This window comes from Somniosus microcephalus, chromosome 6, assembly GCF_052327205.1.
Source record: "Somniosus microcephalus isolate GS21.2 chromosome 6, FLI_Smic_1.0, whole genome shotgun sequence".
NCBI classification, from domain to species: Eukaryota; Metazoa; Chordata; class Chondrichthyes; order Squaliformes; family Somniosidae; genus Somniosus; species Somniosus microcephalus.
The window spans coordinates 202,702,191-202,729,393 of NC_140992.1; the positions used below are offsets into that span (position 1 = coordinate 202,702,191).

Here is a 27,203-nt window from a genome sequence, read left to right on the forward strand (position 1 = left end):
AGCTTTATCAATCTTTCTTTCTATTTCTTTTTTCTTTTTTCTTTCTTTGTGTCAGCTCCAATTTTTTTGTACCCACTCAGACATATGAGCCCCGATTCTAACCAGGGGCACGTTTGGGGCGGGTGAGATTTCCCAAAGACGCTGTGGTGTGAAGTCTGGGCCATTTTAACTTGCGGGCCTCATTCCAATAGTTTATATCTGTCTCCCGCACAAAACCGGTAGGAAGGACGTCGTGGGTGGGAATTTGCACGGGAACCGGAAACGTTGGGGACCGGTCTCTGGCATAGTGGGGACCACATTGTCTTTAAAACTCTCAGCTGTCTCCGTGGTGATGACATGGAATTCAATAGTGACGAGGAGCTTCCTGAGGATTTATGCAGAATAGATCACAAATGTATGGCCACAGTGAATTGGGAACCTCAGCATGTGACTGGAGACAAGAAAGAAAGAGATGGCTATAGGTGGAGGATCTCTACAATCTCTAAACCCTTTATAATGAAGACTAAACCTGTTCATAATATCAGTGAAGACTGTAACATGGTCACCTTTGTGTTACAATGGCCCAGAAATTCGGGTCGGGGGCTTCCCGCGGGTGTAAGCCCCCGACCTGCACTTACCTTGCGCGCCGGCCGTTGAGCTGTAGGGCCCCGTGGAATTCCGCTCCGGGGCCTGGCCCAGCTGCCGGCGCGCTGTGCTTGCGTATCCCAGGGGCGTAGTTAGTGCGATGCGTCCCCTGGGATCACGTGGGCCATGGGCAGCCAATCGGAGGAGGGAAAAGCCCATTCATACTGCGGGCCCCAAAATAGCAGTAAACCTTCAAATAATTTTTTTTTTAAATCACACTTTTTAAATAAACTATAAATTACATTAAATAACTATTTTAAACAATTTAAATTTTTGAAAAAATAATTTTATATTCTAACGGGGCTAAAAATAAACTTACTTTGCTTTAAAGTATTTAAAAATAAACCTGTGGAAAAAATGTTTTAATTTTAATTAATTGACCACTTACCTTGCAAAAAAGCAGGCCTTACGCCTGCTTTTTAAATGTGTAAATCCTGCAGGCTTACCCTCCCGGGAAAACCTGTGAAAAAAACCTAAGTTCAAAGCGCACGCGCAGCCTCCCCTGCACGCGCATTCGACCTCTGAACCCCTTCGTTCAGGGGAACGGAAGTGCCGGTTTCCCGCGCATGCGCAATGCATGCAGAAAACCGGCACTTCCATTCGGCCTACGGGTGAGTACCCCGTGCGTACTCACCCATGGAGACCCAAATTTCTGGGCCATTAAGTTATCCTGTGCAAATAGTTTAAATGCCATTTTTTTATTAGCAGCAACTTACCCAATTACATCGCTCCTTGAAAACTGAAATGATCTTTTAGAGGTTTCATTTCTGTCAACAATTAATGGTTCACTAAAGTGCATTCAGCTTTACAATGTGTTCTCTTTATCTTTTTCTCTTTCTCTCACTATCTCCGTTTCTACCTCTAGCATTATTTTCTCTTCCTCCTTTCCAATTTCTCTTAATATCTCTTTCTATGTGTCTTATTTTTGTCTCCTTATCAGTGTCTCTTTCGATCTTGCTCACTTTGTCCTCATTCACCCACTCAGTTCTATGAATGCAGAGGCAATCTTTCCTTTTCTTCTCGCACCTTATGCACCCATTAGTATAGAAGCATGAGGGGTGATCTGACCGAGGTATTTTAAAATGTTGAAGGGATTTAATCGGGTAGATACAAAGGAACTATTTCCTCTGGTAGGGAATCAAAAACGTGGGGACATAATCTTAAAATTAGAGCTAGGCCATTGAGGAGGGAAATCAGAAAGTACTTTTTTTTACGCAAAAGATAGTAGAAATCTGGAACTCCCAAAAGGGACAATTGGAGCTTTCAAGACTGAGATAGATAGACTGTTGTTAAGTAAGTGTATGACTTGAACATCGCAACATTAATTAATTAAATATATTTTATTAGTCAGGATATCTCAATAACCAAGTTAAAGAAGGAATTGCCTTAATTCAGCACTTGAATGTTGGACTGATCTTTGTTGCTGTTACATATCAATAGTTTGCCAAGGGAATGAATGCTTTGATTAGGATTTCAGTAGGTTGTTTATAAAAGATCAATTTTATTATCTGTACCAGGGTTCATTTGATTTCAGTTTAGCTGGAAAATCTCTTGCACAAATAGCTGTTAAAAGTCTCTTACGGCAACATTTAATTATCTCCATCATTGCTTAATATGTTAATACAATGTTGCTTCATACCACTCATGCTCCTAATCCACAAGCAAAACACTGTAGTCCTGCCAGGTTTCTCTTGGGGATTATCAATGTGTGGGCCTTCCGCGATTTGAAGTAAAAAATTACATTGCAACGCCAATGACATCCTCAAACCATGGTATTTGCCTGTAATGCATTCCCCCGGATGCTGCCCTACCTGCTGAGTATTTCCAGCTTTTTCTGATTTTCGTTTTTGTATTCAAAATGTACTGATCTAGAAAGCAGTCCTGGACACATTTACAAACCCCTCCACTTCTTTGCCACTTACACTACTTTTACCCCAGTCTCTCTTTGCATAATTGAAGTCAACTATTAGTTTGACCCCATTATTTCTGTCTATTTGGCTACATATCTCATTTACACTTATCGTCCGACTGTAATAAACTCCTATTAGAGGTACAGTCCCTTTCTTATTCCTTCAATCTAACCAAACAGATTCAGCATTTGCACCATTCCCTGTATCATCCTTGCACTCCAGTGTTATAATGGATCTTAGAATAATACCAATATTTTGTTTCCTGCTGAATCCATCCTGAATATTTTATAACTAATAATGTTTACGACCCAAAGCTGACTTTGTCTAAGCCACACCTCTGTTAATGCTTTTATATTGTATTGAATTGCAATTTTTACCTGCAGCTGACCAATTTTATTCAGAATGTATTTATATACAAATCACTCAAACCTGCCTCTGTTTGGCAATCTTACTCTTGTTTAATCCCCTTCCTTCTGATCTCTGCCTTATTGCCTTCCTGTTTTTCTTCCTTATCTTTCCTACATCCCCTGCTCCTTTCACTGCACTCCTACCATCTGTATTGAAACCTTATATAACCTGACCCCGATATGTCAAACATCCAATGGTATGTGGAAGAGAGAGAGCAATGTTTATTTTTTTTATAAGTTCCTTTCCATTTTCATGCTGGAAAGGAAATGGCTTCAGCATTTGTGTTGTGTTATGCACAGTCATTTCCTCCAGAGTTTCAGGTTTGCCAATGTGAAATCACACTGGGAAATCATTTTAAATGATCAAATTAATATTTATTCAGTGACATCCTGCTGACTAAAAGAGCAGCAAGTAAAGGCTACTCATTAAAAACAGCCCTGTTACTCATTAAAAATAACACTCATCGTGGAGAGTGTGGGCCATCTGCAGAAATGGCTGTAAATTTGTAACATTGGATATTCGAGCAGAATCAGGGAAACATACAGACCGTTGCCTTATTTCAAAAGAATAAGCTTCTTTCTTAAAGCCTGGTGCAAAATGCCGCCATCGTGCTCCACTGGAAAGGGATTTTCTTTTCCTCCTTTTGTCTTTTGTTTCAATTAACGGTAGCTGATTGATTCATGAAACTGCAATACGATCCCCAAAGCACTGTAACCTTTGAAATGATTGGCAAACTTGCTAGCACAGGAACCATAAATGGTTCACCAAATGTAGCCGGGTTTGTACATTGGGGTTTATGCCATGAAGTGTCAGTGGAAAGCCATATGTGCCATTGGGTGCACTCCTTCCGATATACTGAGTACAAGTTATGGACCTACTGATGGAGGTAAATATTTGGTACAGAAATCTCTCGAGTTTCTTACTAACCCACTAAAGTAACTAAATTAAAATTCCAAGAACCAATTAGGGGCTGAAAAAACAATTTGGCTAATGGGAGTGAAGATATCTGTGAGGCAGAGATTCCATTTGAAGAGTAGAACCTAATCCGCTATGCCTAAATCTGTTTGAAGCTTTCAGTAGTGGGGAGGAGCAGTGGGGCGAGTGATTTCCCATATCTTCTGAAATAAGAAGACAGGAATGCCAGGCAAAAAGTCCCAGGTTTTGACTGTCATAGAACCTTATTTGTGGCGCATCGGGTGAGGTCAATTAGGGCTCTGCGTAGCAGTGCAACTTTGTCTCTGGACAGAAGATCTAGCTGGACCAGGTCCCATCCTGCAGGAGGAAGCTTCTGCTTGGCCGATCCACAGGAATATTGTGGGTGGGAGGAGGAGAGCTATGAAAATATCAATAAAAATGACGACCTGTCTTCCCATCTCTTAGCACCACCACCTGCAATAAGATGAACGAAAGGCATCAACATCATACATCACAGATACCATATCCCATTCCCAACTCCATAAACTTCAGCCCTCCATATCATATGACTGCTGGAGGGGCTGAGGCCAGAAGGACACCCTCCTACACACATTCTTGGCATGCTCCTACATTCAGCTAGGAGACCACAAGGACCATGACTGGTCTTACAGTCCCAAAGAAGCAGTCCACTGTTTGCTGTGCCTATCCACTGGAGAGCGAACACTCTCCTGCAGTGTTCAGGCTAGCACAGCTCTCACTGCCAGCTATACAAAGGTGTAGCTGCCCACTATGGTTCAAGCACATGTCGGACATATTCCAGTCAGAACGAGGGCTGTTTGGCCTCACCTGGAACTGAAGAAATATCGAGCCATTTCGGGCCTGCTCTTGGAAGCTCGCTCAACATAAACTGCTTCACCTCCCCACCCACTGACCATGAAAGGCAGTCACTCTGACCGACACGATCACTAAAAGGCAAGGACCTCCCCTGTCACGCAGTCTAACTAATCCCCAGAGACAAAAAACAGCCAAGTTGCCTCAATCCCTTGACTTGCCTTGCTCCCAGCCCAAGCCCGGTTATTGCAAGGAATCTGGATGTATCTACGTACTCCTCCTGCAAGCACTGTGGAAGCAGAATGTACAATGGCTTCATAAAATATATATGTACATGTGTAGGAACGGAGGTTCCTATCGAAAAGACTGAGTTCGACTCAGGCAATTAAAACAATGAACTTTAATGGAACAAAACAGGTTTTAACTGGAAACTGCTGGAATACATCAACTGCAGGTCTGCTCTCCTTGAGGGCGCCACGAGGACTGATCTCCTGGTCAGAAGACTGACGTCATGACGCCATCACGTTCTTCCCGCCATTGGGGCATCACGTGACTAACGGCATGACGTCATCACGTTGAAACCGCGCTGTAAAGGTAACTAGACATTGTACAGTCAAACAGTGTAATTAAAGGTACAGGCACAGACAGTAACTACATTGCTGTTAAAGGAATTATGTACAACCGCTCTGAGTCCTTTGGTGGCTCCACCACACATGCATACTTTTGAGAATTCAGTTTAAAATCAGTATTGATGTAATGTTTTACTAGCGATTGTGCATGGGGTGTCTTAATTTGCAACATAAACGTTGTAGCTTTTTTCACCCAGATAGAAGCTTTAAATGTGTAAAACTCCTCCTCCTCCCGTAAGATCTTCACCCTCCCTCTCTTGAAGGTGGTGACTCTTGTAGGGATACAGTCTAAAGATAAGGGGTAAGCCATTTAGGACAGAGATGAGGAATTTCTTCACCCAGAGAGTGGTGAACCTGTGGAATTCTCTACCACAGAAGGCAGTTGAGGCCAATTCATTAAATATATTCAAGAAGGAGTTGGATATATTTCTTAAGGCTAAAGGGATATGGGGAGAAAGCAGGGACAAGGTACTGAATTTGGATGATCAGCCATGACCTCATTAAATGGCGGAGCAGGCTTGAGGGGCCGACTGGCCTACTCCTGCTCCTATCTTCTATGTTTCTATGATACAGATCCATTGGCACCAGCAACCTTTTACCCCTGTGTGCATCCAGACAGTGAATCTCAGCACCGTTTTGGGGGTTCATCACAGTTGATCCTGAACTCATCTGATGTACACACACTCTCCAGAAGGGCTCACTCGATAATGATCAGGAACAAGGAATTTCCTGTGGGGATGTAATTGGGAAATTACACCATGAGTTACCCCCATTCGTGCGGCCATTTTGCCAATGTTAATTTATGCCTAAATTTCCTGCCAATCTCATGTCAAAATGTAAAAATCAGCATAAACAATTGGGGCCTGAAAAGTGTGGAAAGCACACCATATATTCTCTAAGTATGAAAATTAAAGTTTCAAGCCATCTATCATTCATTCGCATTGGGCACAGCATGTTTAAGAAAAAGCAATCGTGGAAGCTTTTCCGTTTTTAATGTGACTTATACTGATGCCATTAAAATGCATTCAAAGAAACAGTGCAGGTATCAGTGAAGATAAATTAAACAAATAATTGCTTAAAAATCACAATAAAGCACCAGGAAACTTACCTTGCTTCCTGCTGCGCCTAAAATTTTGGGTGTAATTTTACAAATGTTTTGAACCAGTGCAATTGCAGAGAATTTGTGTGTATGGCTGTCTAGCCTGGTGGTGGAACCATTATAATGAGCCGAGATGCGTTCGGGCACAGGGATCAATAGATGGGCGGAAAAGAGCGAGGAAATTCGAGCGTAGCGTATTGAACTTGCGCCCGAGTTTCCTCGATCTTTTACACTGGGTATTTGCTTTACGTCCCGATTAGGTATGCCTCTGGGCACAAATACACAGGAAATTCCGCCTCTTGCTGATTTTTTTTCCTTTTAAAACCCCCTCCCTAGCATAGGACACTGAGGCTAATCACAGTGCCCAGACCACGAAAGCTTGACTGAGATCAACTAATCCTGCACAGGCCAAAGATTAAGCTGGGACCTTCCTGATTTTGCTCACTGAGCCATATGCTTCTTCAAATGAATTCTCCAGCTTTTACTGAACGAGGCACTATACTAGTCATTTTGTGGCTCATCCACAGCAAACACATACACAAAATCCTATTAACTGGCAAAAACAAGCATCGTGCACTGCTGCCAAATAACCCATGTTGAGGAGGCAATAATGAATGGTTGTATATTTTAACTGTGACAATTACAAGAGTACCTGGTTAGAATTTGTGTCACGTCAGACACATACGATATAAAATGCCTTTTAAAATCACAGCTTGCGTGGATAGATTTTATTGCATATGAATCACTTCATTGTCTCCCAGCTCTGCTGTAAAGGTCAAGTGAGACACTTCTAGTTTTACAGCAAATTTATTTTTACACTTATTGCTTCGCCCTATTATTTGAAGTAAATATATAAAATCATATTTATGAGGGGAAAGATCAATAAGCATGAGATGTTTTCTCTCTCATCACACAACATGTCTCCCCCTCCCCTCTCCCCCCTCGGCATATGTCTTGCATTGAAGGATAAAACTGATCAACTAGGTTTTATGGATGTTGCTAAAATTAACATTACTGTCACTAATGTTTGGAGGGACTGATTATCTGTGCTTTGGAAGGTGATGATGATGAATGTAAAGTTGTTTCTAGTTTTGGCAGTCTGCGTTAGTGTCAAACACCTTCAGGCTTCGGATAGCACGGGTTAGATGCAGAGTAAAGCTTCCTCTACTACCCCCAACCTCAGGAGAACAACTGCACCAGTTGTGGATGTTTTAATTTCCCGTACCAGCCATCATTAGGACCTCTGAGTGAGATTGCTTGTTTGTTCTGAATTATGGTAGATGCTTTCCCACAAGAAATTGAGATGATCCAAGCAATTTTGTGCAGGATCTTCACAACCAGTAAACAGAGGAGACTTTTATCCCACGTATCGGGGCTAGATTCGAACCAAGGTCCCAGAGGTGAAAAGAACATCATTGTGATATTAGAACCTGAAATATGAAATTATTGAAACCAGATGCTCTATTTTGAAGCTTTTGTCCCTGATAAACAAAGCCAGAGGGAGAATGGTATAACTGCTAGCTTGGACCTGAATGTTGGACTCTTTGAAAACTTGGACTCCTGCATGTCCTCACTGGGGGGTGTTGCACCAGTGCTCAGCCAAAGCATTTAGATGGAATATTCCACATTGGGAAGGGAAATTGGGCTAATTAGTCTTGCTGGACAAGAGAACAACAGCTGTGCAAAAGAACTTGGCCCAGACTGACCCATACTTCAAGCCAAGGAAAGCTTGACAGTAAGGAGGGGCCTTTTTAAGAGAATTTCACTTTGAATCGTCTTCAGAGATTTTACTTCTGACTCTATTCCACTTTCATTTACGTTAGATGAATTTTAGCTGGAAAGCACATTTGTTTCTCAATAGTTTATCAAGATGAGGAATGGAACATTTTCTCCCAGCACCTAAGTACTCCCAGGTCATTATGGGATAGAAATTTGTGTTGGGCGGCAGCGCAACACAGGTGGAATCACATCACCCGCCTGTTATACTCTCCACCCAATATTCAGTTCCGTTGACTTCACACTGTCTCCTCTCTGCATCAATGTGACCCTTCCACTTCCAACACCTTTCGTCTGTTTTGCCTTTCTCAGTGGGACTGTGGGATTGCCAAATCAGTAGACAGTAGTACTTTGTGTGCTGGGAACTGAGCTGAAACTGGTCCTAAACTGATTTAGACTTGATGTCATGTTCTGGACTGGCGTCAAACCTGAACCTTAGAGCCAGAGGAACAGTGTTCATTCTGCTGCACCACTTCAATCCCCTTTTCCTCTTGTGCAATTTTGTTGCTAATAATAATACAAAATTTAAATCCCCTCACCAATTTTCTCCCCACCCCTCCTCTCCTGAAGGCGCTAACTATCTGCTGGTTTTACAGGTGTCGGACGCCCTGCACAATATCACCCAAATGGCCGTTATTCATGGCGAATTATTTTGGCATAAGCCTCGAAGGTTGGCATTGGCTGGCTATTGGACTGCAGGGGCATTGCTGCCAAGCCCAATTATCTCACCCAATGTTTGCTTGCATTAATGCAATTCCAGGAGGGGTTGCTGGACAGTAGTCAGACACTCGAGCCAGGGTTGATTTTTCCCTTTTAACCCAGTGTTGTCCAGACCACCACCCATGCTAAGGTTAACTAGCTCAGCACAGACTAGGGCTCAAGCTTCGGGCATTTCTGTTCCAAATGGCTCAGCTATGCCCAGGTTAAATTCAGTGAGCCACTGAGGGAGCTCAGAAGATACTTTTTAATGGGATTTTATTTTGCTCACTGATGTTATCTCGTCAGACATTGGGAATTGCTGCACTGACTAAACAGGAAACAGGTCAAAGTGATTCTGGAGGGATGTTGTCTATGGTGTTACTGACCATTTTCTCATTTGTTTTGCAGGTTATAAAGAATACGCTTGACCCTGTCTGGAAACCTTTCAGCATACCACTAGTGTCCCTGTGTAATGGAGATGTGGAAAAAACCATAAAGGTAATTTGGGTCCTTAATTATTGATCTTCCCAAATAGCAAGTTAAAATTGAAGGCACTTGCTAGTGGGCACTGCAGTGGCACCCAAGATAAAGACACTCTAGGAGAGGATATATACAGCACTGTTTTAATTAGATCTATAACACACCGATCAATGCTACTTTTAGATGCCTCACCATTGGTACGTTCTGTTCAGAGTGCGCTCATTTCTGTAGATCATTCCTTGAGTCTCTTCCACCGACGTGCAATCCTTTCCTGGCTACCATTCATGAATGTATCTGTGGTTCACTTGGGCAGAAGTATGACCAGAGCAGGCAGCAGCTTATCTCAGGTTAACTGCAGATATTTCTACCTGAACAGGCAGATGTGGTCTAAGTGAAGTAGTTGGCAGTGGTCACCACAGATAGACAGACAGATGGGCATGCACAATAGAGTTTTCACCAGGAGGATTGGTGTCAGTTTTGTATTTCCTTTCAAGAAGCGTCACATTTTTAATAATCTGACCTATCCAGTCTGTCAGCGTGTTGTATAGGTTACTAGTATCAATGTGGACTAGTATCAATGTGGTGTGTGTGTGTGTGTATAGAGATGCTGGTTCTTGGTGGCATTTACATTTCTGAAGCTGACTGAAAATTGACAACCCTGCTGAAAATTCCAACTAGATCAGCTTAAACCAGTTTATGTACTGGTATCAGTGCATACCAGCTATGACACTAGCATCTACCTGATGATGTGGAAAATTGCCCTATATGTCCTATCCACAAAGAGCAGGACGAATCTAACCCAATTACTGCCCCATTAGCCTCCCCCTAATCGTCAGTAATGTGATGTTAGGAGTCATCAATAACGCCGTCAAGCAACACCAGCTCGCCAATAACCTGCTCACCGATGGGCCATTCAGGGGTGATGTCAGGAAGCACTTTTTCACACAAAGGCTAGTGGAAATCTGGAACTCTTGCCCCCAAAAGGCTGTTGAAGCTAGGTCAGTTGAAAATGTCAAAACTGAGATTGATAGATTTTTGTTAGGCAAGGGTATTAAGGGATATGGCACCAAGGCGGGAAGATGGAGTTAAGATACAGACCAGCCATGATCTCATTGAATGGTGGAACAGGCTCGAGGGGCTGAATGGCCAACTCCTGTTCCTATGATGTTCAGTTCATGTTCTGCCAGAACCACTCCGCTCTAGACCTCATCACAGCCGTGATCCAGACATGGATGTGAGAACTGAATACCAGAGGAGAGGTGAGAGTAGCTGTCCTTGACATCAACCATGTATGTCTCCGAGTCCATTTTGTCTCGACAGATCAGCTAAGCATGGCCCAAGCAATCATACTCATTTTAAACTTTGATTCTAAAAAGAAACTATTCACAAATTGAACCAGTGGCCAGGGTGCTGAAGCATTCAGAGCAGCGTGTTCCTGACTGGCGAAGCAACACTCCTTGCTCGACAATCTCAACATGGTGGGAATGGAGGGAAACCAGGGGGCAGTAGAGGCCCAGACTCTCCTTGTTAGCCCTGGTCCACCAGGCCGCACTAAGGAAAGATTTTGATGTAGTTTAGAGAAAGAAAGAAAGATCTTCATTTATATAGCGCCTTTCACGATCTCCGGATGCCTGAAAGCGTTTTACCACCAATAAAGTACTTCTGAAGTGTAGTCACTTGTAATGTAGGAAACGCGGCAGCCAATTTGCGCACAGCAAGGTCCCACAAACAGCCATGAGATCATGACCAGATAATCTGTTTTTTGTGATGTTGGTTGAGGGATAACTATTAGCCAGGACACCAGGGGGAACTCCCCTGTTCTTCTTTGAGTAGTACCGTGGGATCTCTTACGTCCACTTAAGAGGGCAGATGGGACCTCGGTTTAACATCTCCTCTGAAAGACGGCCCCCTCTTCCCCAGCAGGTTTTACTGACAGGTGGCATGTTTGGGCAGGGCTACACTCCCTAAGAGCTGGTTACAGAGGAGAATGAGCACAAACCTCAATCAGTTGTGCCCTCTCATGCCCCCTGGGAAATAATGACACAATAATGGCCATATGAAAGGTATTGATGGAGTAAATAAGGAGAAACTGTTTCCAGTGTTGGGAGTGTCTGTAACCAGAGGACACAAAATTTAAGAAAATTGACAAAAGAACTAGAAGGGAGAGGAGGAGAATTTTGTTTTTTACGCAGTGAGTTGTTATAATCTGGAATGCACTGCCTGAAAGGGTGGTGAAAGCAGATTCAATATTAACTTTCAAAAGGGAATTGGATAAATACTTGAAAGGAAAAATCTGCAGTGCTATGGGGAAAGAGCAGGGAGTTGGGACTAAGAGCCGGCACAGGCACGATGGGCCGAACGGCTTCCTTCTGTGCTGCATGATTCTATAAAGGAAAGTAACTAACAGACACTGCAAAGTGGCTTGTGAAACATTGTCTGGCATTCTTCTGCACATCACCTACACAGGCCAGAAACTAAATCTACGCTTGTTAATCTTTTGACCTATATTTGGCAGCAGTTCAGGTGTTAATGCAATGTGTTTGTGCTTCTCTTGTTCCAGATTCTGTGTTATGATTATGATAATGATGGTGGACATGACTTTATCGGAGAGAGCCAGACCACAGTGACCAAGATGTCCGAAGCAAACAACTCGGCAGAGGTACAAAGGGTCGGCTATGGCACCTTTCTGATAATCGGTTTAGTTCGGCGTTGGCTGTCTTTGAAATTTCCAGTTAGGGTGCAGGGATCCTGAGCATTGTCCTGCAGCTCTGCTCTTTGTACTACACGTTAGGTAGGTTCTTGGTGGGAAAGCTCACAATTCACATTAGTGACGTGAACACTTTCAAACTCTGTGTACTTGATTAAATGATGCTCATCTGGATGTGGATTTGCCTGTTTGGATAACTTTGATTAGAAATTCCACAGACTCCAACATGGACTGAGAGGTTATTAGTCTGCAGGAGTTGCAGTAATATGGGGCCCAGATTTAGGAGGCAATGGCCAAACATTGTGACATGATCTAGGCCTAGAAATTTAGTTTTGACAGTTTTGGGGCGCTAACGTTAGCGCCCGCCCGACTTTAGCGCCCGCCCCAAAGTTGCGCCCCCTTCGCCGAAATTCAGTTGCTTCGCCCTAAGAGGTTGCTGGAGCGCTAAAAGAGGCGTTACACGACTATCTTTAGGCGCTAAGCCGGCGGTGCAGAGGGATAGCGCCGAGGCGGGGCGCAGCGCGGGTGCGGTCATTTTTTGATTGACAGCAGACCCCGTGGCGCCAGCCAGCTCTTAAAGGGGGAAAGGATGATTTGGTCTGCTGCCACGCCCTGCACACTGCAGCTTTCAAACTAGGCCTCAACACTGCTGCTGAGCCCAAGGAGCCATGGCAACGCATGAGAAGGCCCGTGAGCGTGCCCTGCGCTTCTCAGAGCGTGATCTGGATATCATGCTGACAGCATTGGAGAAGAGGCGCAGGATCTTGTTCCCAGACACTGGCAGGAATCCCACCCACCGCGTCTACACCAAAGCCTGGAGGGAGATCGCCACCAGGGTGTCGTCCTACGGCGATGCCCCCAGGGACAAGGTGCAATGTCGGAAGAAATACAATGACCTGACCAGGATTGTCAGGGTGAGTACCCTCTCCACTCTCCTCCTCATTCTTGCATGTACACCTGACATGATGGGCAAAGGGACCTGAAAGGCCTAATGGGCAGCCCTCAGCCAGCAGCTTTGGGACAGTCATGAGCATCAATTGCACATTCTGCACTTTACACACTGGCCAAGCTATTCCACCATGAGAGGCAGTGCACACTAGATCAGGGCTACACTCTGGCCAAGCTATTCCACCATGGGAGGCAGTGCACACTACGTCACGGCTACACACCGTACTTAGAGCCCGTCCTTTCTCTTGCAGGCTAAACTTGCGAATAATCGCAAGCGCCGCGACATCACTGGGGGAGGCCGCGCCAAGTTCCAGAAGCTCACTCCCCTGGAGGAGCGCGTGAGTGGCCTCATGGGAGGCCGCGTGATTGTGCCCAGAGCGTGCGGAGAAGCCGACCCTCTGCTGCCCGGCAATGGTAAGGACCTCGCCTTTTGGCCCTCTCTCGTCGCACTTGCGCATCCGAGCTACCTCCTTTGCCACTGTGCCACCAATGCGCTGAATGCCACCAGTCATGACTCCCTCGCTGACGCCCTCTCCTCACTCTGAAGCTACTCTTGTGCCTTCCTGCTTTCAGCTGGTGACGAAGAGCTCCCTGAAGCTGCCAGTGACAGCCCCTCCGACCAGGAGGAGGAGGAGGAGGAGGAAGAGCAACCCGGACCATCAGGGGAGGACTCAGGTCCCGCAGCAGAGGGCGAAGTGTTGGACACGTCTTCCCTGGACAAGAGCCTGGAGCAACTTTCGGAGGGGAGTGCAGCTGCTGGGACCAGTGGCGTCCAGCCACCCAGGAGGGCTGCGGGTGGGCCGCGGCCTTCCCCCCAGAGGGGGGAAGGATCGGAGGGGAGTGCAGTTGCTGCGGACATTCGGCGCCAGCAACGTGCCAAGGGTCGCCTAGCTCGGACCCCTGCTCCCCAGCGGGAGAGTCCCGCCTCCAGTCCGGCCACCTTCACCTCGGAGGAGGCGCGCCAGCTGGACCAAATGGCCGAGGATTCAGACCGCCGCCACACAGAGCTCATGCAGGTGGTGGGACGGATGCCTGAGGCCATCGAGTCGCTGGCGACCAGTGTGCGGGAGTTTGGGGCATCAAATGCCGAGAGTGGCCGGATGATGATGGAGGTAGTGGAACGGATGCCTCCGGCGATGGAGTCGCTGGCTGATGCCGTCAAGTCAATGGCGGTTGTGATGCGGGCGCAGACCAGGGCAACAGGGGCACTCACTGCTGCCACACGCACTGCCTCAGCCAGGCATCGCCAGGACACCCGCCGCGCTGCAGCAGCACAGCGATCCACCCTTCGGCTGATTGGTGCGGATCATGCAGTGCATGCCCGGGCGAGTGCCAGCGTGCGACATCACCAGCCAGCGCCTCCAATACGCCAGCTTGCCCACATTGCGCCATCCGTCGCCGCCACTCCCCCAGTGGAGCGTCAACGGCAAGCGGCTGGAGCTGATGGTGGGCATGCACATGTGCGCCAATCAACAGCCGGCCCCTCGAGGCCCAAAGCCCGTGTAGGCCGCCCCCCAAGGCCATCTGGCGGAAGGACATCTGACCCTCAGGCGCCTTCCCCCAGCCTCGCAGCAGCCACTGGGCAGAGCTTGCGGAGGAGCAGCAGGCCGGGCAGGGGCGCCAAAAGGCTGGACAAGTTCTCGCCCTCGCGGGCCACTAAGTAGAGGGTGTGGCCAGCTTTCATTTTATATGGTGGTGGACATCTTTATTTTGCCCATGGTTGTTTTGTTTATGGGTATGTTTTTTGCGTTAAGGCCGAGGTTGAGGCCTGGTTTGTTCAAATGTGGAGTTACTCCTCCCCAGGTTGTGGGAGTGAGTCGTTTGTTGCACTTTTTGTGGGGGCCGTTGATTGTTTTTGGGATTCATGTGGGAAGGGGTTTCATTTTTGTCAAATATAAATTTATCTTTATTCAGACAGTGTCCATGGTTGTTCTTGTTAGTCTTTGTTGCCTTCGCCGGCTGAGGGCTTGCGGAGCGGCTGCATTCATCTTGCTTCATGGCCACAAGGCATTCCCTGACAGGGGGCTTAGAAGTTACGTTCAATAAGCTGCCGACGGACGGCCCTTGGACCTTGTCGCTCCCTCCTGGGAACGTACTCCTCCTCCTCCTCCTGCTCCTCCTGCTCCTCCTCCTGAGGTGGTGGTCCAACGTCAGGTGGCAGTGCCTGAATCCTGCGGAGAGCCAGGTTGTGGAGCATGCAGCAAACTACGACAAATTGGGAGACCCGGTGCGGCGAATACTGCAGAGATCCGCCGGAACGATCAAGGCAGCGGAACCGCTGCTTGAGGACCCCAATAGTTTGCTCGATGATGTTTCTGCTCCTTTGATGGCTCTCGTTGTATGCCTCTTCAGCAGCGGTCCTGGGCGCGCGGAGCGGGGCCATGAGCCAGGTACACAAAGGATAGCCTTTGTCCCCGAGTAGCCATCCTCTTGGGGGAGGCTGTGCCTTGAACATGTCATGCACAGTACTCTGCCGCAGGATAAAGGCATCGTGGCAGCTGCCTGGAAAGCAGGCATTGACAGCCAGGATGCGCTGCTTGTGGTCACACACCAGCTGCACATTGAGAGAATGGTAGCCCTTCCGGTTGCGATACTGCTCGCCATGCTCCAGAGGTGCTCGCAAAGCCACATATGTACAGTCAATGGCGCCCTGCACCAAGGGGAAGGCAACGAGTCTTGCAAATCCCACTGCACGCTGATGCTGGCTCTCCAGGGCCATGGGGAAGGAGATGAATTGGCGTCTCCTTCTGAAAAGGGCATCGGTCATCTGGCGGATGCAGCGATGCACGCAGAACTGGGATATGTTAGCTATGTCCCCAACAGCGGATTGGAAGGAGCCGGTGGCATAGAAGTTCAATGCCACCGTCACCTTCACTTCCACCGACAGAGACGTCCTGCACCTGAGCTTTGGACGCAGATCTCTGCGAAGCAGGTGGCAGATCTCTGCAACCACCTCCTTTCGGAATCTCAGCCTTTTTACACATCGCGCGCCACTCATGGTGAGGTAGGAGTGCTGCTGGTGGTATACCCTGACTGGGTAAGGCCTATGTTGCCGACGCCTGTTGCCCCCTCTGCCTCTAGCCAGGGCTGCCCCTCTGACCCCGCGTCTGCGAGCCCTACGCACATGGCGCTGAAACTCCGCGTTGGCACCCCATGCAACCCCCATCAAATGCTGGCAAACAGTCAAATTTCCAACAGGGCACTTGCAGCGCTTTGGCCTGAGTCCAAAAATACCTGAGCTATTGCTGCACGAAACCAGTTAGCTCTCCTCCTTGTTGTGTGTCCAGAAATCCGTTGCACAAGAGTGTTTGCTGCAAAATGGCTGCCCTTTATACTGCAGGGTACGTGCCCTTTAATTTGCGCCCCCCGGGGCCCGCGTCGGCTGTGTTGCGTTCCATTTTACAAACGCTCTGGCCGCCAGCCGCACAATGGGGCAGTCCGACTGAAGTTTGGAATCGGGGCGCGCAAAGGGCGTTGCACGAGGATGTGACGTCATTTTCTGCGCGCGCAGCCGGGCGGGCGCTAAACTTTGCGCCGGCGCTAAGGGTCAACTTAATTTGGGGCGAGGCGCAAACTGCGCTGCGCCCGGGCGCTACACGCATAGCACCCGAAATTCACTTCTCTTAAGGCACTAACTGCTGGCGCAACCAACTGAATTTCTAGGCCCTAGTCTATTCTTCCTAATACCATGGTTCTGTCACCACAGTCTTTTGTTTTCTTCTGCATTTGCAACGTCACACTGGGGAAAGATTTCCTCCGTGTGCTACATGTAACAGGATTGAAAACCTTTTTATAAAGAACTCAGTTATGATTTCTCTTTACATCACACACACAGAGCAAGCCTTCTCCATGGCGCTAAATTTGCCGAACTGTAAGATGTGCGGAATTACCCCTCGTCCCATCCAACAGGTTATAGAGTTTGGACTTGAGACTTATGAGAAATTACACCAGACACACGGGTTCTGTCTTTAACCTTTTATTGTTCCTAAGACAGATTCAAAACTCCAACCACTATTTGAGCAGTTCACCAATAATATTACAGGAAATCATACATACAGCCACCCGCCGATGATTGGTCCAGTGTTGATTGTAGGTCCTTGTAAGCGAAAAGACTGGCCAGGCCCCTCCTTCCTCTGACTGCAGCCTGATCCATGTAGGCGAGATTACTGGCCAAGCCACCTTCTTCTGACTGCAGTGCTGATTTTCTTTAGCCACTGTGCTTTATACAGCTTTCCTTATCTTTTTGCATTAAATCATTCATTCAGAGATAGTGAAATGTTCCTTTAATGTTGGTCTGAGCTGTCAGATGTTTACATTAACTCACCCTGTGTGGCTTATCCTTATCACAGCCCAAAGTTGTTCATTCACTCCTAAAGTTTGCAAAAGTGGCAGAAAACCACTTGGTTCGGTTCATGAGTTATGTCGTATTCTGCATTTCAAAACTTCAAAGGTTTGACTTCTCACCTTTTAACCGCAGAGACATGACGTCTACAATACTCGGGGGTTTGTTTATCTCGATAGCAAAATACTGCGGATGCTGGAAATCTGAAATAACAACAGAAAAAGCTGGAAAAACTCAATTTTTCCAGCTTTTTTGGTTTGTTTATCTCTGTTGACTATCATTACCCCCGGCAGTCACAACCAATGTTTCCTGCTTTATCAGTGAAAGACTACTTGTTACATTTACCAACTTTATTTCACTTTGTAAAACCTTTTTGCCTGGCAAAGCATTTCAAGAAATATTAAAAATTAAGGATCTATGTACACTTTCTACAGAACAAATATTCACCAATACTTTTGTGAATTTTTCACTAAAACTAAAGAAATTGAGCTGTCAAATCCCAAATGAGGCTCTCATTAGCTTTATTGCATTTAAGGATGAGTAGCTGGTTTATCTGCTTGGTTTCCCCCTCTCTCCTGCAGGGCTCCTTTTTTTTTCTTCTTGGTTTTCTATATATTTTTTTCTCATTTCCCTATTTCCTTTTGTGACATGCATTCTCCCTCTTTATTCGGCCCTCTTTCTTTCTGTCTTTTCATTTGCAACCCAATCTTGGTAAGCCCTAAGCCTTTGCTGGTCCAGCATTCCACAGTCAGTAGCAGGTATTTTGATGATTTTCGTGTTTACCTTTAAACGTATGGCGGATTTCAGTCTTGCCGCTATTTGAACCCCGATCGGTGTTTAACCCACATGAGCAATGTCGGAAATGGTCTATAAATTATGGAGTGGGAGAAGCAGGAAAGCTGGTCACTGAATCCCCAGGCTTTACTAGGCCTGGGGTAATATTGAGACTGGCTTTTCTCTTAAATCTTTACTTATTAGGTAACCATTTTCACAGTGACACCAGAAATCATGGGGGCAGAATTTCCTGTCAGTTGCCATGGTAATGGAACTTCAGCAAGGCTTCTGCATGAGGCAAGGCCACACATCTGACCCTGGCTGATTTCCCAGGATCAGGATCACATGAATAATTTTGATGGCCTCCAGGGGCATATCTGCTACTGCAGGATGTCCACCTCAGGTGGGACAGGAGCGGGGAAATGGTCTGCTGCAGGGACGCAGGCTGAAGATTTTAAATATATAATATATATATTCCTGTTTTCTTCCATATTTCCTGCCTTACCGAGAACAATAGATTGTGCTGGGTAAAGCAGCCTGTTAAAATTTAAATTCTCTACAGTCCCTAGAGGAGTTCTGGGTGCCAGGAGTGCATGGCATTCCTAATAGCCAACATTGCTATGGTGCCAATGACAGGGAGCTATGTCATTGATGTATAGCCATCTTTCAGATGAGACGTTAAACTGAGGCCCCATCTGCTCTCTCAGGTGGACATAAAAGATCCCATGGCACTATTTCAAAAAAGAGCAAGGGAGTTATCCCTGGTGTCCTGTCCAATATTTATCCCTCAACCAACATAACAAAAAAAACCACGGCATTATCACATTGCTGTTTGTGGGTGCTTGCTGTGCGCAAATTGGCTGCTGCGTTTCCCACATTACAACAGTGACTTCACTTCAAAAGTACTTCATTGGCCGTAAAGCACTTTGAGACGTCCAGTGGTCATGAAAGGTGCTATATAAATGCAAATCTCTTTTTTTTCTTTTATTCTCGTCATTTTTGCCTCATTACAAAATGACTACCCATATCTGAGTGGCTGCACCCCCCCTCCCCCGCCCCACCCATACCAATCTTATCACCGTAACTCAACCCTCACGTTTATTCATGCAGATGGAATATTTAGTCTAGAGTTCAGAGTGCGTGGCCCATGACCATTGGATTTTCAGGAATGCTACATTCACTGTGGACAGTATTATCATTGGGAAACTAGTGAAACTACTGTAAGGGTTTCACTGCAGTGCGTGAATTCTGTACAGCTCGCCTGGTCTTTTGCACAACCTGAGCTAGCTGCTCAAAATATAATAGGAATTACAGACTGGTGATCGTTAAACTCAAGCCATGTTAAATAAAAAGCCAGTCAAAGAAATATTACTATCCCCTTCTTTTCTCCCCTCCCCCAACACTGTGATGGGGGTCTCCTGATGGCTAAGTGATTAAATACTTGACCAGGTATGACCCTAGGACACAGAGATCAGGATGGTCCTAGGTTCAGAGTTAGCTGATCTTAATCTGATCAGTGGTTTGTATTCTGCAATTGGTTTCAGCATCATTCAGCTAATATGGGGAATATCAGTTAGGGTTCCTGCTCCTGATCACAATGGAGTGGCTCCTGGCTGGAGAGGGAGAGGTAGAGGGACAGAGAGAGGGTGATGACTTTTGTTTGAATAGTCTGCCAACACTTGAGGTTGAGATTTGCACCTGAAAGGCTGCCACTTGTGTGATGTACCAGAGGTCTATCAATGCCTGCAGAACCAAAGCCTCACTTGGCTCTGTGCCTCCAGTTCAGGAGCAGGCCTGAAGTGGAGGCTATGCCAGGGTATACTGAGTGCACACACTTTTGATTTTTGGAGGCTAAAGGTCCTGACTCGAGCACAAGATGACAAATTCCACAGGGCCGAGGCACCTCCCGATGAAAATAAGAATAAGAAGGTCCTATGTCAGTTACTGCAACAAAGAGCTTTTTTATACTTTAATATTATTACCCATTCATTTTTGAGACCGAAGCCTAGAAGTTACCACAGCCATGGCTCAGTTGGCAGCACTCTCACCTCGGAGTCAGAAGGTTGTGGGTTCAAGTCCCAGTCCAGAGACTTGAGCACAAATTCTAGGCTGAGACTTCAGTGCAGTGCTGAGGGAGTGCTGCACTGTCTAGGGTGCCGTCTTTCGGATGAGACGTTAAACCGAGGTCCCGTCTGCCCCCTCAGGTGGATGTAAAAGATCCCATGGCACTATTTTGAGGAAGAGCAGGGGAGTTATCCCCAATGTCCTGGCCAATATTTAATCCTTCAATCAACATCACTAAAACAGATTATCTGGTCATTATCACATTGCTCTTTGTGGGAGCTTGCTGTGTACAAATTGGCTGCTGCATTTCCTACATTACAACAGTGACTACACTTCAAAAGTATTTCATTGGCTGTAAAGTGCGTTGGGACAACCTGAGGTAGTGAAAGGCGCTATATAAATGCAAGTCTTTCTTTACTTTTTACCACTGGCAATATTAGCAGACAAATGTTTAATATGTTTGTATGAAAATCCTCTCTGTATTTTAACTGAGGCGTTTACAAAGTTTAAAATAAATGAATTTACACTTGCATTAAAATAGCAGACAGAAGGAGTTGCAGACTCAAATTGCAAACAGTAATTTCTTGGCTCAAAGAAGTACAGTGGTACAGCAAGAAACCAGCAATTATAATAAATTGACACAACGTACATGATTCACCATTGCAGTTTTCAATCCAGCGCAGTGAGTATATTCTCTTGCATGAAGCATTGCACACAGCTGAAAAATGTCTGTGTATTTAAAAAGCCTATTCCAACATGCTTGAAAATGCATCAAGTGTCAAAAATCATTGCACTGATGTACAGTATCCCCACTGTAAAACTGGCACTACACAACAGGGTAGGAGTTAATAAAGGATAAAACTGAGGTGGGGTGGGGGGGGGGAATCAAAATGGAATGCAGACGTCCAAATCTGCATACATTGGCAAAGAGTGTAAAGATATTCTAATGTTGGTCACATGCTCACCGGGACAAGTGCTTTGTTTGTTTGATCGGTAATGCAATACAGTCAAAAATAAAAATAAAAATTGTTCCTTCATTTGGAAAAGAATTTATTCTGTGACCTTAATGCAAATTGAGGCTGACGTAAGCAGATGCAGTTGTCATGGTAAATTCAAGTTCTCTTAGAAAAGCTCCTTTCACAAGCCCATTCATTCACCTTCCGAATTATTGAGTATTTTCTGAATTGAGAGCCTGAGCCACGATATGTCAGCTTACAAAGAGCTCGCAAAAACATGTTAAAAATAAAGTCCCTGACTGTGACACAGCTGCTTCTTGATTTTGAGGGGTGTGACTGTTGGTCATGCAGGAACCAGTTTCCTTCAGTATAATATTCAGTGTTCCTTTCTCCGTAGCTGCTGCTTTAGATGTCAGTGGTGGCACATTTATTTATACAGTAGCTAGCTTTCTCTTAGTCTGTGCTAATGAGCATGAAAATCTGTGTATAAAATACTGTGTATAAGTTAAAGACAAGAAAGACTTGCATTTATACAGCGCCTTGCATGACCTCAGCCTCTCCAAAATTACTTCATTGGCTGTAAAGCGCTTTGGAAGTGTAGTCACTTATGTACAGTACCGTAGGAAATGCAGCAGCCAATCTGCGCACAGCAAGCTCCCACAAAAAGCAATGGGATAATGATCAGATAAATTGTTTGTGATGTTGATTGAGGGATAAATGTTGGCCAGGACACCGGGGAGTTACAAGGCACTGGGGGTGAATTTCAAAGGAATTGACTTCATTGGAAAAGGAAATTGGGCACAGTGTAAAAGGCCGGCCGCTGCATTCTCACCCGTTTGGCACTGCCACCCAAATCTAATTTCACCCCGACTAACTAACTTCCTTCATGTGAAGTTCAAGCACAACTCCAAAGTTGAATTATTATGTACAGTAATCTTTTTTATTTGAAATATTCATTTCTGATTAGTGTTTATTTTTTCAGCTATAAACTCCTGCCCACCCGCCCAACCCGCCCACTTCCGATTTTAACGGAGGCAGGTTGGGGGGCGGGCGACTAACCTGTTCTCCAGAGGCAGGTACGTCATTGAAATATTCTAAAGGCTGCGTGCCTCAAATTTAACCACTGTTTTAGACGAACTGCTGCGGACTGGGTTTCCCGGGGCTTGGGATACCTGGCTGCTGAAAGGAGGTGAGGATTGCTGGATCCCATCCCCTCCCTGCCTCCCCATAAATATCAGAGCCCATAAGTTCAAATCCCACCGTGGCAATTTGAGAATTTGAATTCAGTTTAAAAATGTTAAGCTGGTATCAGTAAGTGTGATCCTGAAACTCTCAGATTGTCGTAAAAACCCAATTGGTTCACTAATCTTCTTTAGAGAAGGAAACCTGCTGTCCTTACCTGGTTTGGCTTATATGTGTCTCCAGTTCCACACCAATGCGGTTGGCCCTTAACTGTCCTTTGAAGAGGCCTAATAAGTCACTGAGTTGTATCTCTTGTTACCCTTACTACCCAACAAAAATATATCGAATTCACCTAGCATCCACAGGCTTTTGGGGAGAGAGTTCTAGGTTTCCACGACCCTTTGTACACAGAAGTGCTTCCTGATTTCACTCCCAAATGGCCCAACTAAATTTAACACTGTGCCTCTTTGCTCTGCGCACTCCAAGTGTTACTGTGTATCAACCCTAGTTAATCCTTTATCATTGTAGCCACCTTGACTAGATCACCCTTCGACCATCTAAACTCGAAGACTACAAACCAAGTTTATGCAAACTGCCCTCATAATTTTTCTGGTGAATCTGGGCTGCACCCTCCAAGGCCAATATATTGTTCCTGAGGTGCGGTGCCCAAAACTGAACACAGTACTCTTACTTTTGTATTCCAGCCTGATGCGCTATCAATCACTCAAAAGACTGAGGTTAAGCGAGTAACTAACAGGCTTTTATTAACAAGAGAATGAAGGTGTGCCTCGAGTGGTCGACCAGTCCAGAATACAGAGGGACTGTGGAGCAGTCACCTTTATACCTGGACTCGTGGGAGGAGTCAGCCGAGGCATGTACAGACATGTACACAGTGGAATACAAACAGTGGTTTACCACACAGCCCCCTTGTGATTCAGGCCAACACGCCCTTAGCCTTTCTGGTCACTTTTTGTAGCTGTGCACTCGCGTTTAGTGATTAGTGAACTTGCTCACTCAAATCCCTTTGCTCCTTCACAGTTCCCAGTCTCGCTATTAAGAAAATAGTCCGATTTATCTTTCTATATTTGCTGCCTACACCCCTGTCATTAAGAGTTGTGTCGAGCAAAATCTCAGTTTGGCATGAATGAGGAATCTGAACTTATTGAAGGCAGCTTTAGAATATAAATATTGATCTGGTATTTTACTGGCAGCTTAGTAATGAGTTCCTTTCTCCGAAAGCCACAAGCAAGACCTAAACACTAGTCTACATTTAAAAGCTCTTGTTCCACTTGACCATGCGAGATAGCTCTGTAATGGTATTCACCGCACGGCTGCAGGACTTTGTAACGGTAACTTGCTCTTGAAAGTGCTGTTGTGAGGGCTGTCCACATATCCAACACTTTGACCTGTGACCACCCTTATTAGTTTTCTTGCACAGTGAGCTACTGTGGCATTTGCTTATTAACTTTGGAGAGGGAAAAACAAAATCATCAATATGGCAGGGAATATCCTCAGAGCAGCTCCTGCTCCGATATTGTAACTTCGCCGGAGGTGCGGCGTAAGCCATGTTTACACGTGTAAACAGGAGTTCTTTCGCACGGCTGGTGAAGTTACAATGGTGGAGCAGGAGCAGCTCCGAGGAAATTCCGAGCCTATTTTTTTCCCCCCCTCATTTGGTGAAAAATTCTTCAGCATTTGAAGCATAAAACCTTTTGGGCTAAATCTGAATTAATGTCCAGGTGCTCTGCATGGAATTACCAGTCTAAAGCTTAAAACACACGCCGGGGGGGGTGGGGAGAAATTCATTTTAGCCAGGAAACTTGCTGGTGTCACCGGAAACTGGAGTTAACGGCCGCTGAAAATGGCCACAATGCTAACTGGGCAAAATTCGTCTGGGGGTGGGTGGGGGAACAGAGATTGTTGGTGCACCGCTTACCTGCCATGCAACGCTGTCCTGGTGGCGTTGCTGGAGGCATCCGAGGCAAAGTTTGTGTGCAGGTGCGGCTTTGCAGCTTCCCACAGTCTCTGGAAGAGAGGCTGTGGAACTCACAAGGAATTGTGGGCAATGAAGAGGTCTGAGAATTCAAGGGGCCATGCTCACTGAAGCGGTACAAATTAAAATGAAGTGAAACAATGCAATTTTCTGCCCTTTCTGCCTTAAAAAAATTAACATTAAAAAGAAGTCCCAAATGTGAATATTCAGCTCTTAAAGCTGAATTCCCTTCCTAACCTCAAAAAATGGGAAAAATGGCTCGGCAAGCCAGGGTCTCGCACACAGCACTCCAGCTTTGTGCAGGGGGTCAACACTAAGACAGGCCCTCTACCCACGGGCCAGGAAGCCCTCCAAAAAGAACAATGTGGGATCACATCACCGAGGCGGTCACTGCCAGCAGTGTCACCCCCACTGTAAGGGGTTTTCTCCAATACTGGTCCCCCGTTACACACAGCTCTTGGACGTCAGGATTTATAAGAACAAAATACACATGGTACAGGGTTTTGGCTCAACTTTTGATTCGTTTGTTTATTGAACACACACACACAATTACTTCCCTAGTATAAATCCCTACGATTTATATCAGGCTAACAACCACAAAATACAAACCCCTACGCAAAGGTCATTTGCATTGACACAATATGACACGGTTAAACCCGTCCGCGATTTGACTGTTACATATAAAGTTACCCAGACTCGATCACAAAACCCTTATTGTGATCTGACTGAAACTCACAAACTTACACAGACTCAATCATAAAAGCCCCCTCTATGATTTGGTTGAAACATACAATCACCACTCCCGATCGGTTGTCTCTTGGAGTTGATTGTAGGTCTGAATCTTTCTGTTCGCTGTTCTGCCGTCAGCTTTCCACACCACATTCTTCGAAGTGATCTTACTTTAAACCAAAACCAACTTGCAGTATTTCCTGGCCCCCTTCAGAGTGTACGATTTGTTTCAAAATGTGTGAATTGTCCATTGATTTGAGAGATCTTTCTGACAATGCAACCCTCCCAAAGTGACTGCATATGCGAGGTTGTTGGTTTCTGTTAGCATTCGTATTCAAAAGGTTCGAGGCCCGGCCCATTGTCTAGGCCTGCACTGAAACTAGTTATTCGGGGGCCATGGTCTAAGGTGGACAATGTAACCCTTAAGGTAAGTGAATATGCGAATATTCTTGTTCAGAAGCATTCGTATTTTAGATTGTCTGTGATCCAGTCATAGTTTCGGCTGCAATGTTTGAATTAACACTTTATTGCCGAGCCCATTTTGCCGGCTCTGCAGTTCTGGGTGTTTATATTTCATAGTCCAATTTTTACCGTTGGCGGGGGGGGGGTGCGGAGGGGGAGGAACGGATCCTACACCGCCACCTGGCTCCAGTGGCCAAAGAAGCTTCATGACCTCAGACCACTGGTCAAGGTCAGTGAATGCATTTTCAAAAGCCGTCTCCTACCAACTGCACCACTAGCCTCACACACTGCTCAATGCATGACCCCCACCCACAATCACTCACCTACCAACAAGCTGCACCAATCACAAGGCACACCTCCCATTCCTAGCCTCACCTCACCCCCTTGGGGGAGACGGTGCTGGCCATTCTTGGCCAGTGGTGGGGCTGAAAGGATAAAAGATGCCAGTATCCTCATACGTTATCCTCCTTCTGGCAGGCACCTCATGCTTTCCTGCCCTTCCATCACCACAACTCCATCCTTGTACCTTCCTCATTTCACACCCAAGAAATGCAGCCTGCCGAGCCAGTGGGTGACCAAGAAGAGGGAGAGGAGAGTGAAGAAGAACAAGAAGGAGGTGGATTTGACACTCCCAGCCGCCAGCTCCTCGAGGTCAACCAGCAAGGCCATTTGCAGTGTCCCCCACTGAAAGTCAGCAGCCTTCCACCAGCCAAGCTGCAGCCACTGGGGTAGCACTGCGTGACATCACTGGGATAGGCAAAGGCACACAAGACTGTTACTAAGAGAATGCATATGATGAGTTGATTTCCTGATGTCACATTGGATGGATAAACGTATATAGCTGGATTGGAAAGTTTGCTTTGTGGTGGCTTTTATTTCAGCATCGTGGCCAAGAGGACATTGTGATGGTCAGTAACAGATGGAAGGTAAGTTGTGGGACTAATGTTGAAAGGTGAATTGGGGTTGTGGTCACTGGGACTACAGGTGGATGATTCCGTCACACATTTCCCGGCCACAAAGGGGCTGTCTGGAATGCATCCTTCTGTCTGCTTCCTCCTCTTCTGTGTCTTCCTCTTCCCTCTGCGAGCAGATGCTGTCAATCTGAAATGATAGCATAAAATGCTGGAAATACTCAGCTGGTCAGGCAGCATCTCAACCTGAGATGTAAACTCTGTTTCTCTCTCCACGGATGTTGCCTCACCTGCTGAGTATTTGCAGCATGTTTTGTTTTCTCAAAGGCCTTCATTTACCATCCAAGTCCTTGCAAGTGTCCAACAGCACTCCCTACACACTTAAAAAAAAACTTTTAACATCTATTTCAGCAAGCCACTACTTCAATGAAATCAAAAAAAAAAACTCCAAAAGCTTAAATACAAACTCACCTGAAAGATGTGTGTCTCTTTAAGAGGTGCTGACACCGCCACTGTCGGCCTGTTTGCATGCCAGGTTAACCTGGTGTGCTTAGGACTCTGCACGCCGATTGACATCACCACACCGCCATTTTTTCCAGCCTGGCACTGCCAGTTACCGGCTGCGCAAAGGTAAGCACGAAAACGGCAACCACTGTGGGACCTGCCACCAGCTTGTAAAAGAGTGGTGGCTGGCATTTTAGTGCCATGGTGTGGTGCTGAGGGGGGCAATTTCTAGCCCATGATTTTCCTCAGCTTTTAAATGT

General features: G+C 46.0%; 1 protein-coding gene across 2 annotated transcripts in view; it reads left to right on the plus strand.

Moving 5' to 3' along the window:
* The window catches only part of cpne2 (copine II), a 401,061-nt gene that overhangs the window by 80,573 nt on the left and 293,285 nt on the right, over nt 1-27,203 (plus strand). For both annotated transcript variants that reach the window (XM_085991234.1, XM_085991235.1), the window contains 2 exons: nt 9,300-9,389; nt 11,932-12,030. In XM_085991234.1, coding sequence (XP_085847360.1) covers nt 9,300-9,389; nt 11,932-12,030 — 189 coding nt within the window. The remainder of the gene's footprint in view (nt 1-9,299; nt 9,390-11,931; nt 12,031-27,203) is intronic.